At 29.8% G+C, this 20,416-nt stretch overlaps 1 protein-coding gene across 1 annotated transcript; it reads left to right on the forward strand.

The window, feature by feature from the left end:
• Positions 1-10,322: 10,322 nt before the first annotated feature.
• On the forward strand, positions 10,323-18,978 carry LOC107438988 (cuticle protein 10.9). Its single transcript, XM_016051422.4, has 4 exons — positions 10,323-10,475; positions 13,244-13,405; positions 14,740-15,079; positions 18,605-18,978. Exons 1-3 carry the CDS (start codon positions 10,467-10,469, stop codon positions 15,037-15,039), a joined length of 471 nt encoding a protein of 156 aa, XP_015906908.1. The 5' UTR covers positions 10,323-10,466; the 3' UTR covers positions 15,040-15,079; positions 18,605-18,978.
• Positions 18,979-20,416: the final 1,438 nt, after the last annotated feature.

Here is a 20,416-nt window from a genome sequence, read left to right on the forward strand (position 1 = left end):
GCAACATTTAAGCGACTCCCTGTTAAATGTAACGCTTTTAAACTTGTACATTTCGATAAAAAAGTAGACTAAAAATGTCATTTAAAAAACTGTAACAGTTTGCAGATTTGAAATCAGTAATACGAAAATATCTGTTAAAAATCTCATGCAACAGAAAAATTTTTTTAAAAAATACTCCCCAGGTAATCTAACCGCATTGATTATATCTAATATATTTTTATAGCAAGGTTATCAAAAAACTGCACCGAAATATTTCCTCACTTTAAAATTTGATTTTAATGTTGTTAGCATTATTGTTGGCACGCAAACACACGCACACACACACTGGTGCAAATAGCTATGAACGAAAGTTCATATAGAACAAGATTTCTGCTCAGAACTTTAAGTAAAATAATTCTCAAATATCCATGATAAAGGCTGATTATTTAAGCAATTTATAATTTTGAATTTTCTTATACGCATCCATGTCTTAGACATGATTGAAAAAGTTAACACAACAAACCCACATTTGTTATCCTTTTTTTCTAAATATATATATACTTTCGATTTTATATAACTAATAATAAATTCCAACTATTTGTAAATTAAATGTTAAAAGTTCCAGAATTTATTCGAATTTGAAAATTCTATCAAATCTATAATTCACTTCGAAATTATGCTAATTATTCAAAACCATACTGGTTATGTCAAGTTAGCTTCACATTTTAAAAAAAATTCTTTTGGCATCACAATAGATTGTTAATCTTCAACTGAGGGGAATGAAATGCAAATCTCATTTATATGTAAAGAACTTCCGTCGTTTCATTATTTCGAATAAACTCAATTATCGGTTACCTAAGATCATAGTTACTAACTGATCAATTAGATTTATAGCTTTGGCAACGGTATGTGAAAAGATAAGCAATTACAATCTGTTAATTACAAGTCCTTCAAGTACGTCTTTTGAACAAAATAATTAATTACTGAGTGAGACTTTGAACAAGCTGACATCGTTACAACACTTTAAAGAGAAAAGAAAATCAATCAGTTATCGCTTAATCCACAGAAACTAGAAGAACATGGCACCCAATATCGTAAATCAGATCTCCCATGAGTTTTTACAAAACCAGAATGTCACCCATTTTTCATATCTATAGAAGAAAAATTGCCATTTTATGTAGCTGGCTTGAAACAAAGAAGACAATGATCGCTCCAGGGCCTTAAACTATTGATGAGTAAAGTTTAGTTGCGTAATTCAGGAAGAACTAGGAGAAATATAGAGAACTAAGTGATAAAAGCAGATCCTCTGGCTATGAAGTTATTAAAGAGGTTAATGTTTTGTTATACAAGCTTTAAGATACAATAATGACTGGGGACAGAGCAATATAGGATTAAAATTAACAAAGGAGGAAAAATATTTAACGGCGCAGTAATTGATTAGAACAAAAGTTTGGGAATTTCGTAAAAAGCATATAAACAGAATTTTATTGCTCTTGAAAGTTAAACAAAACAAAATTTAGAAATTTCAAAAGAAAATCTATAAACACAATTTCATACATGTAACGTCATTCAACGAGCAATAAAAGATGGAGCTCTAGTTTTACGGGTACGTTAAAATGATTTATACAAAATATAAAAATACTTCATTTTTTAAATGAATAAATATATTTCCACTTTTCTTGAAACAATTTTAAGAGAGGTAAATAACTAAGTATTGACTGTCGCAACTGTACTGTTTCATAAAAAGGGATTCTATTTTAAAAGCTGTACTTGTACTGGTACTAACATTTTTCTTGGTCTTTATGGTAAAACGAAATAAAAAATTTTGAAATTTCGTAGGAAACTCGAAAGAAACTCTCTTTATAGAAGGAACTACAAAATGAAAAGATCGAAGGAATTCTGTTTTGAAAGCTGTGCTATGATCTACACTGTACTAAAATAGCACTACAAAATCTTAAACTATGAAGATTTTTACATTAACATTTTCCACATACAGAGCGTCCCAAAATTTTAAGAAAAACATAAAAATTCAAATATCGTAACAAAACTATTATAAACATTACATTTTTCAAAAAATAAAAATAATAACTTTCAAGCCGTTCTCAAACGACAGCAAAATTTAAATTTTAATATTAACCAGAAGAAGTTAATAATTTATTGTTATACCAATTATTTTGACTCCTTTAATAATAGGTTCTGAAACACGAAAAATTAAATATTTAAATCTAGCCGCAAATCAGGCTCCCAGTCATAATTTTTTAAACCCCACCATATTTATATTTTTATTCGCTCTAGTTGATTCTATTTAACAATTTTCAACTGTATGTAGGTCCTAGTTTGATCATAGCAAGTATTTAACCGTAATGCTTTTTTGGAGACATTTATCATTTTGCATATTTTGAAGAATAACATCATCAGGCGGGAATATTGAGAATAATTGACACTAATACCTGAGCATGAAAGAAAATATTGTTATATAATTCCTTGATTGTTAAATCGTTAAGATGTATTTTATTTAGAAAAAAGTTATTTTCATTTCATGAGTTTGTTACCAAGAGAAGACTAATCACAGAACAACTACTCTGTGAGGGCTGGAAAAAAAGTCTCGTTTCTAAATTAAATTGATTTCATCAAAAATTCACAGAAATAAAATTCGCAGAAAAATTCTGGTAAAATTAACGTACTATATGGTAAAGAAAACCATAATTCTGCTTAACAAAACTAATCATTTGATAATTTTTCCGTTCAGATGGTTACGGTTTACAAGACATTCTGGTTTTTAAAATTATTACGACCCATTTAGCAAAAAATATAAAACTGAAAAGTAAATCTAACCGAATGAATAGTTTTATGCCATATTCTAAACTTTCACGATGAAATTGCAACTTTTACGATTTACGACTTTTATCAAATTTTATCACATATTATAAATTCATTTTTTATTGTTAATTTTACAAAAGCACTTCGATATGAATTGCCAAGCTATTTGGTGTTCCCATGAGACTAGAAGCACAAAGAATTTTACCGTATTCTGTTAGTTTTGATCACACTTATTTTTTCATTGTAAATTCAACTCACCGTAATATGCGTTTTTTTTTCTTCGTCAGTAAAAAAGAACTTCCTTCTGCACTTATATTATAAAATTACATTTTCATTCATCTCCATGGCTTTTGCGTCATTCCATGCTCTGTCTATCAAAAAGATGATATTATTAAACTAAAACTCATGGCATTTGTGGAAGTGAATGAATGAAGGTTCAACTCGTAAGAATCAACTTGTATTCTTTCACAAAATTTTAATAAGTAATGCATTTAATTATGATAAAACTGTTTTAAAAGCTTCAGTTACGGTAACAAATTTAACCAGTACCTTACGATAAAAAAACTAACCTTCAAAACTTAACTATCAAATTTAAAATCATCTTACGAATCTGTTGATGTACCACACATCACAAATTTAATCTTGACTATTGCATTTCTAAGTAATCCATCATATACATTATGATCATATCATTATACGATTGATTGAGCCATATTGATTAATCCATCATAAAATTCGTACTCTTTTCAGGACATTAAATTCTTATTATTTTACTGTCAAGAGTTTCTGTTTTTGCCAAAAAAACACAATCCAAATATCTACATATTCTCAAAAAAAATATTACAATGATGTTCGACAATTTTAGACGCATTTTTATAACATATAATTTTAATAAACATCTCGTTTTTTTTTCATTTTGATGCATGCTGTAATCAAAATTAACTTTCAAAAATTTTAACATTTTCAAACTGTCTTCGCAAATTCTTTTTTTCTCAAAAGTGTAATTAAATATGCCTGGTTTCACTAAAAATTATTACTGTGAAATAAAAGAAAACACTTCATAAGCATCATTTAATATTCTATAAAGAACCAATGTTTCGTACTTCTTAAAAATCACAAAAATATTTTTGAGTTCAACCAAATATAATTTGAAAGGTTTTTTTTTCCTTAGAAAACTTTACAAACTTGACGCTGCAGGAATATAAATAACTTATAAATGTTTCGATTAGAATTAAATCATTGCGCTACTGATAAGCAATATCTACAATTGGAAATCTATAACTTCACTGTGAAACGCTTTACTCAAATTAAAGTTTAAAATGGGAGCAAATATAAGGGTATATATAGAAGGTATAATTTTCATTGGATTGCATAATTGTTACCTCTACTACTGATCTCAAAACTCACCATCATTTCTTCCTTTTTAAAAGATGTTTATCCGGCTCAAAAACTTACGACTTTAGAGTCTATAAGAAATAAAAGACCTGTAAATGATTACAGACTTCGATCACCTATTCAGCTAGTCTTCGCTATATTTATTGGGTTGTTGGGAAAGTAATTTTTTCTTTCTATGAACATGAAAGACAGTTTTATTACTGTGAATAAATATTCTATTCTATTATATATTGTTGATTTTGGTCCGATACCTTTTACCATCGTTTTGGCAGTAGCATGATTATACACTTATAATACTTTTGTTCTTTGTTGGCAAAAACTGATCCAGAGGATTTTTGATCTCCTCAATTCATGTAAAGGTTTTACTGTCTAAAATATTTTGTAGAGACTAGACAATATCTCACATAAAAGAGAAGGCTTCAACACGGGTCGCCATAAACAACAAATTTGATCCTTTAGTAATCCAAACGTAATGACATCTTTCGTATTTTCCATCACTTCACAGCTTAGTACCCCGATCTTTCTCATTTTTCATTAACTGCGCAGTTTATGTTCGTTACATCGGACTACTAAATTGATCCATGCTGAGTCCTTCTTTCTTCTAGGAGGTGTTGGACTAGAATATTGTCGTAGTCAATCCATTTCTCATTCCCAGTGATGATGCGGTTATAAGACGTTTGAGACGCAACGCGAAGACATAAATTTCTTTCCGGAAGAGCATGAAGAACTCGTATGTCGAGATTAAACCTAGACGTTTCCAATCCATTGAACAATCGAATTCGATAAATTTCATTGCTCAACTATCTCGCAAGTTGTTTTTCACCGGTCTGTGCATTTATTGCGCCTTCGTCATCTTTAACTAGCCTTCCAGAAAGTGGTGCATCTTCAACATAAAAATTGCCGGATCAAAATTTCATTAATCAGCTTTGGCACGGGAGTACAATGCATATCACCTAAAAAAAATTTCTTGCTTGAGCAGTATTTTTACTTGTTAAATTGTTAAAAAAAGTAATTTTAATTGTTAAAAAAGCAAAATATGCCTGATTTTCCCTCTCCAGATTTAAAAGGACACCAAACAAAAACTACAGTTTCAATCGATTTTTTTCACGAGCAAGTTCTGCTGTATCAGCTGTCGAAATATTTAATGGTTATGCAGCTTAAGTATAATGTTGGCTGTAAAAAAATATATTATAATATTCTGAAAAGTTTATCACTGATTTCTTTTTTTTTCTGAGCTACATTTCATAAAGAATGCGAAAAAAAAAATTAGCTTAAGTATAGTTTGAGTTATTACTAATGTTATGCCTAGAGAAATACCGGGTTCTGAAATTATGCCAAGTCTGGGTACCCGGTGACATTTGAGTCTTCTACCTGACCTATTCTGGATATCCGGTAAAATTTGAATTTATTACCCGGCCAAGTATTCTAACATTTATACAAAATAACATAAAAATTCTACTAATTTCTATCGTACCAATATTTCACACGATATAGTTCTAAGAAATTTTATTCTGCCTCTATATAAATAATTAGGTTTTTTTTTTATTTCTTTAAACTAAATTTCTAAAAAAAGTTTCTAAAAAGAATTTGGGATGCCTATTTAGATGTGGAATGATTAATTTAAATCTTTCCTATGAAGTGGTGATATCTGCTAATAGTAGACTTTGTAATTAATTATTTTTTCATTTGATTCACTAAAATTTTAAATAGCATTTATTAATGTAGACTCTGTTAAACGTAGGATATTTAAAAATTATTTTAATACAATGATGGAATGAAAAAAGCTTTAACTATCAGGGTTTAATTTTTAATCATCCGATAACTATTAATACAATTTACTGGCCATACAATCTACCTCAATACAATCTCTTAAACTTTTTAATACTCGATGAGAAAATTTATCTCACAACCAATGTTGAACAGAAAATTTATAGAGCTGTTTTACAATTCTTAATGTTACGATTCTATCCCTAAATAGTGATTTTTTACTCCTCAAAATCAAAGTAACTCCTAGATCTAACAACAATTAAAGAGCAAGTTTGCTTTCATGAGAAACTTTTTCTGTGAAACTAATGCGTATTTGTATGGCAAGGAGAATAAAACGATAACCACCATATATGGCAACGTTACTTTTAAAAAGTAACAAGTAAAAGTACAAGTATTTTTAAAAAAAGTAACGAGTAAAAAGTAAAAAGTTCTTATTTTAAAAAGTAACGAGTAAAAGGTACAAGTACTAAACAAAAAAGTAACGATTTAAAAGTACATTTCTAGGAAATCTAAAATTCAAAGTAACCTAAAATTTTATTGAATAATATTCTTATGTTCTTTAAGGTTTTTGCAAAATTGTTGTTATTTATTTAATTATTTTTAATTTTGAAAGTTATGGACATTAATTTCTTTTTAAATTCGGAAGAATATTATAATATAATTTTATAATATAATCATATAATATAATTTTAAAATCAAACATAATTTTAATATCAAACTTTTTTTATTAATTTGCACGAAAAAGAAATTTTATCTATTGATTGTAATTTTTAGTTTATTATTTTTATTTATTTAAATTACCATTGATTTAAAATTGTTTTACTCTATAGAAACGCGTTTTAAAAGCACAAACATAAACAAAGCAAGCACGGGGTTTCAGATAGCTTTGTGATCTACGAAAAAAATAATTGAATGTGCAGTATAAGTTGAAACAGAACAGTCTACAGTTTTATTTGTAGCAATGGCTAATGCTGAAGTCATGCGAGAAAATCATTTTCCGAACATTTCTGCCTAGCGGAATAATTAAAATTTGTAAACGAATTTTAGTATCAGCGGTTAAATTAATACCTTCGAGTTTTCAAGAGTTAAAATAGTTATTATAATAGTTTTCAATAGCACAAATAGTTCTGAAGTTCTTAGAGATTTGACTGGGCGTTGTTTGACGAGGTCGGGCATAAACATAATTTTAGTAAAAAATTTACTAGGTAAAAATGTATTTAGTAAAAAATGTATTAAGACAAAAATTTATTATTAGTGAGTTCAAAAAGAAAACTGAAAAACGTAATAACAAAATCCAACATTTTTTCCAACATCAAAAGAGTCGTCTTTTCCCTTTCAGGAATGACAATTTTAAAAGGTCAAGGTATTGAAGCACGAAGTTAGCTGTGAATGCATATATATTGCACATTAATTTTATAAATTAAGAAAACATAAGTATTTTTTTTAATTAATTTTTTTTTTAGAAAGCTTACCGAGTTTTAGAAACAATTTCATTCGACATTTCCGTTACTTGTACTTTTTCCCTAAAAAAGTAACGAAAGTACAAGTAAAAGTACTAAATTTAAAAAGTAGCGAAGTACAAGTAAAAGTACGTACTTTTTGCTTTTACCGGCGGTACAAGTAACGGAAGTAAAAGTACTGCCATATATGATAACCACCCATAGTAAGTCCGACAGTAAGAGAACTCTAACCTGATTGGTTAGAACTTGTATTGATTAAACTTAGAAGCTGTCAAATTTATACAAGATATTAATTGTTTAGTTGTGTACAATATATCATTCTTGAAATGTCATAGATCTTTTATTTTTTCAATAAATGATTTTGTTCTGGAGAAAGTTAAATCACTCGTAAGGCCGTAGCACTTCTCTGGCAAAATTTAGAAATGTTAGGATTTTAGAGAAAAAATAGCAAGAATTTCTATTTTAAGTGACTATTTACGAAAAGTGTGAATGTAATTCACATGTGATGTTGTCAAAGCCGTACTCAAGGGAGGAGGACAATTATCCAGTGGCCCGGGATAGCAGAGGGCCAAACCAAATTTTCTTACAAAAAACATATTGCTTAATAATTAGTTTTCTTAAAATAAAAATCTTTTTCATAAATATAAAAACTACAATTTTGTATGAAGAGCCACGATGACTCAGGGGATAGAGCGTTAACCTTCCAATGCGTCGAACCGGGTTCGAATCCCAGTCGATACGAATTCCGCATCCGGCTTGCACAGACCACAGTGCTGACATGAAATATCCTCAGTGGTAGACTGATCATGGGTTAGAGTCCCCTTACCGTCAGACTAACCGTGGGAGGTTCTCGTGGTCTTTCTTTCCATGTAACGGTTAGCTCCTTCTTTCACGAAGGCAAATTTTTCCCAATAATCGATCCAGGAGTTCCCTTGTCTTTTGGATTGGGTTCAAAATTACAAGGCAACAGAGTTGAACATTAGTAGTCGTAAACCCATAAAATTGACTCTGCTGTTCAACTACGGTTATAAAATAAAATAAAATTTTGTGTGAATGGTTTTCAAAAATTCGACAAAATATAAAAAATAAGGCTTTTTGTGCTTTGAGAAGAAACCCGCAAAAGCTTTGTTTACTCTTGGATGTAGTTAACTTCTTTATCCTCTGCACTGCACAACACTTTCGTGGGCATCAAGGTGCACAGCAAAGGGGTGGGTGAAACTTGGTACTACCTGATCTTACCACAAGAGCAGAAGTTATTGAAACGTAACAGACATATATTGGACCAAATCCTTCTTGTTTGTTAAGGTATGAATCTCTAGTAAACGTATCATAAACTGGATTTTATTAATGCAATAATCAATAAATAAAGCTAGTGTAAGAACTAAAGAACATTAAAGAGTTGAGATGGTAAAACTAACTCATCTGCACATTCGCCGTGAATTAATCAACCACAAAATGCTAATATGGTAGGACCTTCTTCTTGACTGCTAATAAAGTGTAAATCAAAGTTTGTCCTCTAGAAACCAACTAATTGCGGTCTCATCCCACTACCTGGTCTTAGCCCACTCTCCCCTATATGGATATCCTAAAGAAGTAGGGAAAGAGGAAATCTCTTAAGATTTCTACAAATACATCTGATGTCATTTATCTATAGTTTTTCGTTAAGTACCAATCTTTTGATAGGCAATCTTTGAAATATTTAGACAACAAAAAAAGTTAACATAACATCTTAACTTTCTTTGATAAAATCTATTCTTTAATTTGGGATATCAGCTATTTTGTCAGAAATTAATAATTTTTTAAAACAATCAGTATTGATCGTTTTTTTATAACTTTCAGTATTTACTATTTAGGACAAATATTATGTTATTTCCTATAACTCATATGGCTTCTGATAATATGTACATATCGCATGCATGTTGGATGAGGATGTTGGATGCATTCATGAACGCAAAATCAAAAAACATTTATATTTCAAAATAGAGTAGAATATAACTGATTTAAAATTAACCTTTTAACTCAACTTCATGATGGTAGGAAAATTATATTTTTAAATGAATTTAAGAAAAACTTTCAATCGAATATTTTCTTGGAAAATTAAAATCTCAAAAAATAAAAGGTTAAAAACATTTTGTTTAAAATTCACATAAATGATTTATGAATAAATAATATTTACTCGATAAGTTGAGCTAAGCTTTATTCCCCTTTAAAAAAAAATTAAAGTAGTTAGTACTAACATCCCTTTTCTGAGTCAAGAAAACTACCAAATAAACATTCAACAATTTAAATTTAAATATTAAAAGTATTTTCACAATACAATGACTCAATCTCTCCGAAATTCAATAAAATAAAAATTCTTTATTCACTTTTTATCAACAACCACCTTTGTGATAAAGTAATTCCCCACACAACACTTTACAGTAAAATATACATATTGCATAATTCATGAACCATTCAAACCGTTAATAACACCTCATATTACAATACACCGAGTAAGAAAAAAAAACTTTTTAAACTCAAAAGTTGATATTTAGCACTCAATTACACACTGCATCGAGAAACTTATGGTAACAATCGCACTCGTATACCGACATTGTAAACATTCCACTCGACAATAAAAACAAAATAAACTTCGAATAAAAAAAGCCCTTCACGAGACAAGATCGTGATCATTCGTAATCTTCAATAAATTCGAGCACTTTTTCCAAGGGTGGGTGTGGTGTTAGGACAGAAAAAGAGAAGTTAGTGGCACCCCTTCAATTCAGGAAGTAGTTACACCACTCCCAAGGCATGGCCCATATCCACAACTAGATCGAAGGGAATATACCAAATGAGGCCACGACCTAGGGAAAGTGAAAATGAAATAAAAATATCAAAAAATTGAAGAATATAGAAACTTTTCTTTTACTTTCTCCCTCCCCCGCCATCCTCCCTCGATTTTTTTACGCAAGTTTATATCCGACATACACCAACTCAGATGATATATAAAAAGGGAAGCCGATTGCTATCCAATATCATATTGGTCTTACATCCTAATCAGTAAGCATGTTCAAGGTAAGTTAAATTACTTTGACTACCAAAACTCAATCGCCAATCATTTGGATTATTTACGGTACTTGACTAGGATTATCCTATACAATATAGCCTCATTTTGATCTTTGGTGATAAAAGTTTATTGAATTAGTGTGATATTTTCAGTCATATGGCTTCAATATAGCTGTATTTTCGATATAGTCCAATTTAAACGACTTTAACTCAATTAAACATTTATAATAAGGCACCAGGTTAAAAGCAAACAACAAAATTCGTAGGGAATATTTAGAATGCTTTTAATATACAATAGACGAAAATAATGATAGTAAAAATTTAGAGTGCTATAGCTTAAGACACTTTTATTTCTAAATTTAAAAAAGAAAATTTAAATGGAAACTTTGATGAAATCAAATCAATTTTAGGAGTAAATTTTAAAATATCAAAAAAAAATATTTATTAACAATTACTATCTTTGGCTTTATTTTTTGTTATATATGTAAAATCATAAAAACGTATATAATACCTCAGTTCAAAAGCAAACAAAAACATTTTTATTGAAAATTTAGAATGCTGCTAGTAATATGCAATAGATGAAAACAATGATAGTAAAAATTTATAAAGTGCAATAGAGGCAAACAGTTTTCTTTTTAAATGGTAATTTTTTTAATTGAATGGAAATTCTGATGAAATTAAATAGTTATCAATTTTAAGAGTGATATACTTATTAACAACTGCTATTTACAACTTAAGTATTTTTTGTATTATATGAAAAATCAAAATAACGTAGATAATGCATCATTTCAAAAGCAAACAACAAAATTTGTGCAGAATAATTAGGATGCTTATGATGAGCAATAGATGAAGATAATGGTAGTAAAATGTTATAAAGTGCAATTGAGACTAATAGTTTTCTTTATAATTGAGAATGTTTTTTAATTGAATATTAATTTTGTTGAAATTAAATAGTTATCAATTTTAATAGTGAATTTCAAAATATCACGAATCTATAACTTGATTTTGCTTGAACAATTGCTATCTTTAACTTGAATATTTTTTTGAAATATACGAAAAATCTTAAAAACGTTTATAATGTATTAGTTCAAAAGCAAACAAAATTTGTTTTCAATAATTAGAATGCTTGTAATTTGCATTAGACGCATATAACGGTTCTAAAAATTTGTAGAGAACTATAGGAGCAAAGAATTTCTTTTCTAATGATATACTTAAAAATACACAAAATACTTGCTGTTTATGGATATACTAGTATAGCAATCTCAAAAACATTTTTATCATCGAATATTGGATGTTAGATAGTTTAATCAAGAGTTCAACCAAATTCTAATTTACCATCATCCTTAACTCATTGACGCAAAATTTTAATTAAACATATTTTTCATGCTTTTTTCCTCATATTGTATTAATTTAGATCGAAATAAGTGAAAAGTATTGTTCTTAGCATTTTAATAATTTATGGTTATGAAATACATCATAAAATGTCTGTTTCTTTTTCTGTGTTAAAGGCAAACTGTTCCAAACACGACTAACTTCAGAACAATAGTTTTTCAAATTTGCAGCCTTTTTTTTTTTATTTAGATGTAAAGAGAAACAGTTATTTGTCAATTAAATTACAAAATCAATTTTTGAATATGAATGGAAAAAAAAAAGTTTAAAACTGCTTTTTTTTGGTTTTTATATTTCACTAGAAATATAATTCCGATAATCTAACAGATATTTTTAGTAACTATCAGACAGTTTTTATATCTGAAAAGAGTGACACCAGTATCCAGTATGCGTCAAAAGGCTGAACAGCCAATTCATAAAATTGAAATTTTTTGCAGGAGGCAGGGTTACTCTCATTTGATTCGGTAGCGTAGCCACCACTACAATTATTCAATTCCAATTCACAAGTATATAAGACAGATTGACTCGATTTTATATCTCAGTATAACCTTTAGATAGATCACGGTTGACATTGTCGGTAGCTTTCGCCCACATTCTAGACCCGGACTTTATCTGAACACGTTTACCTCAACAGAAAAGCCCTCTTCGAGATGATGGATGGAACACAGTAAACAATTCACCTGCTATTTTTGACTGCGACATTGACCTCCTCACGCTGTTGTTACTCAGCCTGGATCGCACACACAACGGGGGCTTATACACATTCGGCTGCTAATTGTAAAACAGCAACAACTACGCCCGCAAACGTGATCTTAATACGACTCTCACGACCAGCACTCAAAGCCCTGTGATCTTGATACAGCTCTCCTGGAGTCTCACAAAACAACAATGAATCACCTAGAGATATCCATTTATCCAATTCCATCCCAGATTAAACTCTAGCGGGAGATTATAGTAGTGTAGCTACCATTTCAATTGTTCAGTTCCAATTCACTATTATATAAAGCATGTTCACTCAATTCTATCTGGTGGTGCATTTTGATAGATGACGGTTGACATTGTCAGTAGCCTTACCCGACAATTCTATACTGATTGAACGAATCTAAAAATAATTAAACAGATATACGTTCCACAAATTATTAAAAACTAATTTGTGGTGCGAGTTGAATCTTGATAATGTTAAATATTATCTAGATTTAAATTTTTAACTTAAATGGAGCAGCGTATTACTCCATTACTCCAAGACGCAAATTTCAAACTTTAGTAAGTTGCATTTATGTAGTCGAAACATTTTAATAATAATTCTTATAAAGTCTTATAACTGTAAAATTTGAATAAGTTATGTCGTCTCTAGTAAATAACAGTGTTGATAACATAAAATTTTTCAGCTCGCCGTTGTCGCTGTTTTAGTCGCTGTAGCCGTGGCCGCCCCAAGGCCTTACGGAAGACCTGCTTACGGCAGGAGCTACGCTGCTCCAGCATACCATGCACCTGTATACAGCGCACCAGCATACAGTGCACCTGCCTACGCAGCACCAGCATATGATTACGTAAGAACTTTTTTTATTTCACTCTTAAAGGGATCAGAGCTATTATCTAACACAATGATGAAAGTCTTAAAATAGCAAAAAAAATAAACCTATAAAAAATTTTAAAAATAGCACCAAAAGATTATAGATATGAACCTATAAACAAAATAAACTCTTCTGAATTCTCATTATGATGCATAGCTATAGCATCGAAACAGCTGTACGCAACTACCATGTCTATGCAATATTTTTGTTATTGCTGTCTGACATATACCGCTCCAGCAAGATTTTTTTTTCACTGAGAAAAAAATTATGGTATATGGCAACATGTACCGTGTTTCTGGCTCTATGGAAACACCAAAAATCTCGGTAATTTTTGACAATGCGTTTAGGTTATAATTTTGGTACAATTAACAATAAAATATAGTTTTATATAATGTGAAACAATTTAGTGAATGCGATAAAATTTGGTAATTTTATGGTGATACTTTAGGGCAGGACATAAAATCAGTTTATTCGGTTAAATTTACTTTTCAGATATGCATTGTTAAATAAATATGTGATTAAAAAGATAAGAACTATAATTTTGAAAACCAGAATTACCGATAAACCTAAACCATATGAACAGAAATATTACTAAATGAATGATTTAACTACTGTATATTTTGGTTTTTATTACCGGGATTTGAAGGGTTTTTTTTTTAAGCCAAAAATCTTATTTTAACCGGAAGGCAAAGAAATACTATTTCTTTTCAAATCATTTACATGATGCTTATCGATAGCGACGAAACACCTATATGATAATAACTATACAAAACCCAATAAGCAAAGTAAATTCATTTCTTTTTAGTTATTTCGTAGGATTCTTGTCGATTTCAATGAAACATTTGTATGGAATTTGCATAACTATGTGATCTTACTACGTTACATTATCTTTATTAATATAGAGCCTAGAGTATAAAACAATATTTTTTTATAATTATTATGATAATTACACATTATTATAACAATTATTGATAATAATTTTAAATGTACTTACATTGGAACTAAACTCTTGCTTATGTTTTGTAATTTATATTCAAAAACATACATTTAATTCATTTTTACGTTTTTAAATATTAAATTATTAGAAAAACAATTCAATATCATTTGCGCAAAATTTCCATACGGTCCCAATTAAATAGCTACTCAATTTATTATCATTGTACATTATTATTTTAATATGCAATTATTGAAGGCATCAAAGCTCAAATGATAATCTGATGATAATAATAATGTATTATAATTATGCATTATTATTTTAATATGCAATTATTGAAGGCATCAAAGCTCATATGAATTTATTTGTCCTCCAGGCTGTACCAACCCCATATGATTTCGGATACGACATCGCTGGTGACTATGGTGAATTCAAGCAATCTCGTAAAGAATCCAGCGATGGCAAAGGCAATGTCCAAGGTAGCTACGGATATACCGATGCTCACGGTATCTACAGACAAGTAGACTACGTCGCTGATGCTTACGGATTCCGTGCTAATGTCAAGACCAACGAACCAGGAACTGATAATCAAAACCCTGCTGATGTTCAAGTACACGCTTCCCCAGCTCACTACCAAGCTCCAGCTCCTCACTATGGTGGATATCCCCGATATTAGACAATATAAGATTTAGGTTTTATGGAATATAAGCTTTATGGTAAGTTTGTGGATTTTTTTATACTATTAGGTCAGTTCTCTGACACGGAACTTTTGGAGACTGCTCCAAACTGTTCTGACGATGCTGTTCGAAAACTGACTGAAATGTCTAATCGGTTTAGAGTGGAGAAGAGATATTTTTTCCTTCTCTTTTTGCTATAAGTAAACCATTTTGTGTAGAATTTAAATGTTTTGAAGACAAACTTTTCATTTTAATACAAAATAATTTGCAACGCTACAGCAACAATATTTTTTGTCACTTTTTGATGAAAATAAAAATTCATGCAAAACATACAATTGTTTTTTCCAACGCCGACTCGGTTGCCACTCGTTATTTAAGTTTCAGTTGGGCAGATTTGTTGGCCATTCTTTCAGGGGCACCATATTAGGTGGCCCAATATTGCTCCCACAGTAGGGACTGATAGTATAGAGTCTCTTTGCCATCAGGCTAACCAATGGAGGTTTTCGTGATTTTCCTTTCCGCGTGACGCAAATGAGGCTTGTTCCATCAAAAAGTCCTCTACGAAGGCAAATTTCCCCCAAAACTCGATCCTAAGTTCCCTTGTCTTCTGGATTGGGTTCGAAATTACAAAGCTACAAAGTTGAACATTCGAGGTCGTAAACCCAAAATTGGGTTGGCTGTTCAACGACGGTTATATACATAAAAAAAAGTATGACACTTATAAAATATAACGCATCATTGTTCAGTCTCTTAACTGCTTTTAGAATATTTTCTTCTAAAAAGTTTTCACAACTGCAAATCAATAGTATAATTGAAAATTACTCTAATAGTGGTTGAATAATAGAAAATTAAACTATTGATAATAATGTAATGGTACTAAGGATAAAGGAAGTTTTAAGTATGAAAAATAAATTTCAAAATACTAATTTGCAAGTTGTAATACAGCCGGTATAAATTTATGCTTAAAAACTACACACTGGTAAAAAAATTTCATAATTGAAACAAATGGAAAATTTTATTAGTTGAATCACACTTAAATTATGTGGTAAATACATTTGCTTTTACAAAATTATACAGTTTATTAAGTTCAAAATAATAAATATTTCTTACATTACTACCTATTAAATATTTTCTAAATTTATTTCAAAGCAACAACGAATCTTTTTATTTTACTAAAATTAATTAGTAAAATATAATCGTAGTTTCTCATTATTTTAAAATGATGCAAAAAAAAATTTCTTTTAAGTTATACTTGTTACATTAGAATAATGCACTTAAATTAGCAACACAGAAGTTATGTTAATTAATTTGAAAAACATTATTATTTAATGGCCATTTCAGGTCTTTTTTAAAAATTTCATTTCAATTATAATGATATAAAACACTATTGTAGCTTAAAAGGGCGTTTAGAAACAAATAAAACATTGCCGCTATTTTGATAATTTTATTTTGCATTTCATTCCTTGCTTATAAAAATAGTCATTAATAAAAAATTTCGTATAATAAAATGAATTATAATTGTGGTTATAAAATATCTTTGAAACGTTATAAACTATATTTAACTTATTTTTGAAAAAAAAGAGAAAGTTAATAAATTATTTCGAGAAAATTATTACCTTTAACAACTCTAATTCTTTACTTAATGGGATTATAATTGTGGTTATAAAATATGTTTGAAACGTTATACACTATATTTAACTTATTTTTGAAAAAAAGAAGAGAAAGTTAATAAATTATTTCGAGAAAATTATTACGTTTAACAACTCTTAATTCTTTACTTAATGGGATACCTGCAAGTGACGTAGTGTAGTATCTCGATCCTGATTGGTTGTGGAAACGGGGCATTTGTTTACGTTAGCAACTGTTCTTTCCATTCTATTTCGAGTAAACCAAGCCTGTGAAGTATCAAATCTCTTAAGTGACGCATTTTATATTCTTACACAAAGATTTCAATTCTTTCACCATGTATTTTATACTTAACAATAACAGGCATGAAGCCATGTAGAACATAAACTAATTATGCATCGAAGTTGCCAGGTTCACAAAACAAAAATATATCACGGTTATAATAAAATACATAAACAAATAATAAATCTGAGTTAAGCAAAAGAAGTAGATGAGAAAGAATTATATTTCAACAAATTCGATGAGCGATAAAGCTCTGTATTTATTTAAGTTAACATTAATTAACTTTCTTAGTTATGTAGAGAAACTTCGCTCAATTTTAATACGCCATTTTGCTGATAAATATTAGCTGGTGCTGAAGTCATAAGTCACATGTGTGGGTATGGGTTGTCTACTTCTTGGAGTGCAATTATCCAATTATCAAAACTATGGCTCATTTGCCAAAAATGGTTGCCATTAAATCAAATATAATCACAAGCATAAATTATTTTACTCCAATGTTCTAAAATAAAAAAATTCGTAATTGAATATTTTTGCATTATTGTGGTAGCTGGAAGAGCTCGAGAGTAAAAACATTTAAAGACATGTTGCTTCCTTTTCCCTCTTGTTAACTTCTTTCAACCTTACCAGAACCTCGCTGCTCAAGCATGACTATAATTGTAGAATGAAGTTAGTCAAACTAAAGAAGGAAATTAACTAAACATCACGTCACCCAAACATGCCCTGACACCTGTCCCCATTTTTCAACGATCTGTCTTTTCACGTCAAGTAATTTTAATGCCGCTAGATGAAGTAGACAGTACCTGAGCTGATATCCCTATCTTCAAACTTTAACGCATAAACAACAATAGAAAAGTCAGACAGAACAGATTTTACGTACAGTTTGCTGCATATAACGCCAGTTTTTTAGGCGGCAGCCAGGTTTGAATTCACGATCACCAGAACTCTACCAGGAATGTGAACAACACCTCGAGATAGGTGACACGAGTGAAAATCTTTACGATTACAGCTGGGTTCGCTGGCCACAAAGCTAACATACACTGAGTCAATTTTATTTTATTTTATATTTTATATCCGTCGTTGAACAGCCTACCCAATTTTGGGTTTACGACTACCAATGTTCAACTCCGTAGTCTTGTAATTTTGAACCAATTCAGAAGACAAGGAAACTTCTGGATCAGTACCCCCAGAAGGTATTGATTTGTTATGGGAACATGGAGGACTTTGCGACTTGACAAATTTAACGCGCATCAGTCACCATTTTACTACACGGGGAGGCGGAGTTCGAACCCACCAATTCTTGGACAAGGGCCCAGTGCCCTACCAACCAGGCTATCCCGGCCCTACACTAAGTCAATTGGAGTCTGATTATGAAATTGAGTATCAAGACTTTTAAACTAACTATGCAACTATGTTAAGTCTTCGTCGTTTTACTTTATATTCGGCGCAGATGTGACATATTTTAACATTAAAAGTACTCCACGAAGTACTTTTTGCCGATTCATCTCCCATTTTTTATGATACCAGCAACGTGATGTGATTTATGCCTACCTAATTGTACAATAAAAATATAAAAGGGAAGAAATAAAAAGCTTTGTTATCTCTTATTTATAACCAAAATATCTTCTAAAGTATTATGTATTTTTCTTTTTTCCTTAGTGAATACTTCTATCTCGCTTCGCTGTAAGCAATGAAAGTATGACTCAAGGGTATGCGGACCAAAATGCCTGCTGCAGGAGATGGTATCTCATGACATGCATATTCATTCTGCGACCCAAAAAATCATACTCTCACAAACACTGTTTATATTAATTTATTAATTAACGTGTTATTGTTCTATAGAATATGTTATTTATACATAGTTCCGTCCATGATTGTTAAAATGGTTTTTATCGCACAAATCCTGGCAAAGGGGGCGGGACATTCTATTCGGAATAAGGTGTGTAAATAAAGGTTTGTTGCCGGTGTGGCCTTTGCCTTACTTGTACAGTTCTGTATTATCTTCAAATAAAAACAATTTATTGAAAAGAAAATGTAATCTTTATTGTGCTTTGTTACTTATTTCTATAGCAGTTAATGATTTTAAAAAATTATGCATCAAAAGGTTATCCAAAACATATTTTGTACATCTAAAATTCCGAAAATAGAGACATGAGCTATCTTCTGAATGATATTTTTATACGCAGTTCTCTAAAGTTGATTATGATTTTTATTACATATTATGTTTTTCAATTAACTTAATAATTAAAACTTAAATTACTACGGAGAAACAACTAACGCAGATCTGATATTATCAAAAAATTCGACATTTAAACCTAATACGAAGATAAATTTTTGAGGCTATTCAATCTGTAGCTCTTGCCTGAACTTGCTTTATTGCCTATATGCTAAAATGACTAAAAAATTTATTTTATTCAATGTGGCAAGTATGAAGCTTAAATACAATTACAGTATTGATAAGCTTGTTTATTTGTAACGAAAGATTATTTAATTATTGTAATTAATAATTTTAAAACGAGATTGTTTGTAGTTTGCGAATACCGCAATACAAATTTTAAGTAATATTCACATAAACAACATTTAAAAAACAAACTAAATTATAAGATTTGAAAGGCAATTTTAGTAAACAATTATTGGAATTTGCTTATTTACAGTTTACCATTTGATATAATAACGTCGCGATTTTTAACCAATGTTTGCCGAGGTTTAAAAATCGGTTTCTCTTATGGCAATACAATCGAAGCATTACATAAGAAATGACGAAATAAAATTCACAATTGAAATCGATTTAGATATTTCAGAATTTTTTAATAATAATTTTTTTTTCTGATTTTAGAATTTTTTTATAGCTTACTTAAGTACGATTTATAGTCTTTAACTATTTAACAAGCAACAAAAATTTCAGTTTGATATATTTATAAAAGTTATACGGAATATTACTAGCCGTTGAATATCATTGGCAATAAAACTTAGGTAACATTTTGCATATAGTCATGTGATTAAAATAAAAAATGCTTACCGTTGATCGATTCTAAGTGAATATAGCAGAAATAATTGAACTTTGCAAAATTAATATAAATTATCATAATGTTCATCATCATCATTTAAAAATGCTCACCATGAAAACTATGTTTGAATATCGATACAGAGCTTTAGTTTAAAATGCATTTTCTTGTCGGAATTGTGGTGCCCTCTGTTAGTCAGCAAAAAAAAATCTGCAAGTTTACTAGTTAGACCATGAATTAGTGGCTAACTCCATTGCTTAAAAATAATAATAATAAATAAATAAATAAGAAGAGAAATTAGACCACTACTCACATAAGACCGTTATATTAGACTTAGAACTTTGAGGTTTAGAAAGAGTTGAATAAAAATAATGTCTCAGAAGATGTTAACTTGTCTTTTTCAACCAACATGTCGAATGATCCGTAGCTTGTATTTTCTATACAAATAACTTTTATTTTGCTTATT

This window comes from Parasteatoda tepidariorum, chromosome 3 (genome assembly GCF_982258835.1).
Source record: "Parasteatoda tepidariorum strain Cologne lab strain chromosome 3, Ptep-v5.0, whole genome shotgun sequence".
NCBI lineage: Eukaryota > Metazoa > Arthropoda > Arachnida > Araneae > Theridiidae > Parasteatoda > Parasteatoda tepidariorum.

Excerpts from the sequence above, each read along its gene's own strand:
- LOC107438988 (XM_016051422.4), top strand. Across the intron at positions 13,406-14,739 it reads CAGCACCAGCATATGATTAC|GCTGTACCAACCCCATATGA; the intron begins GTAAGAACTTTT and ends TTTGTCCTCCAG.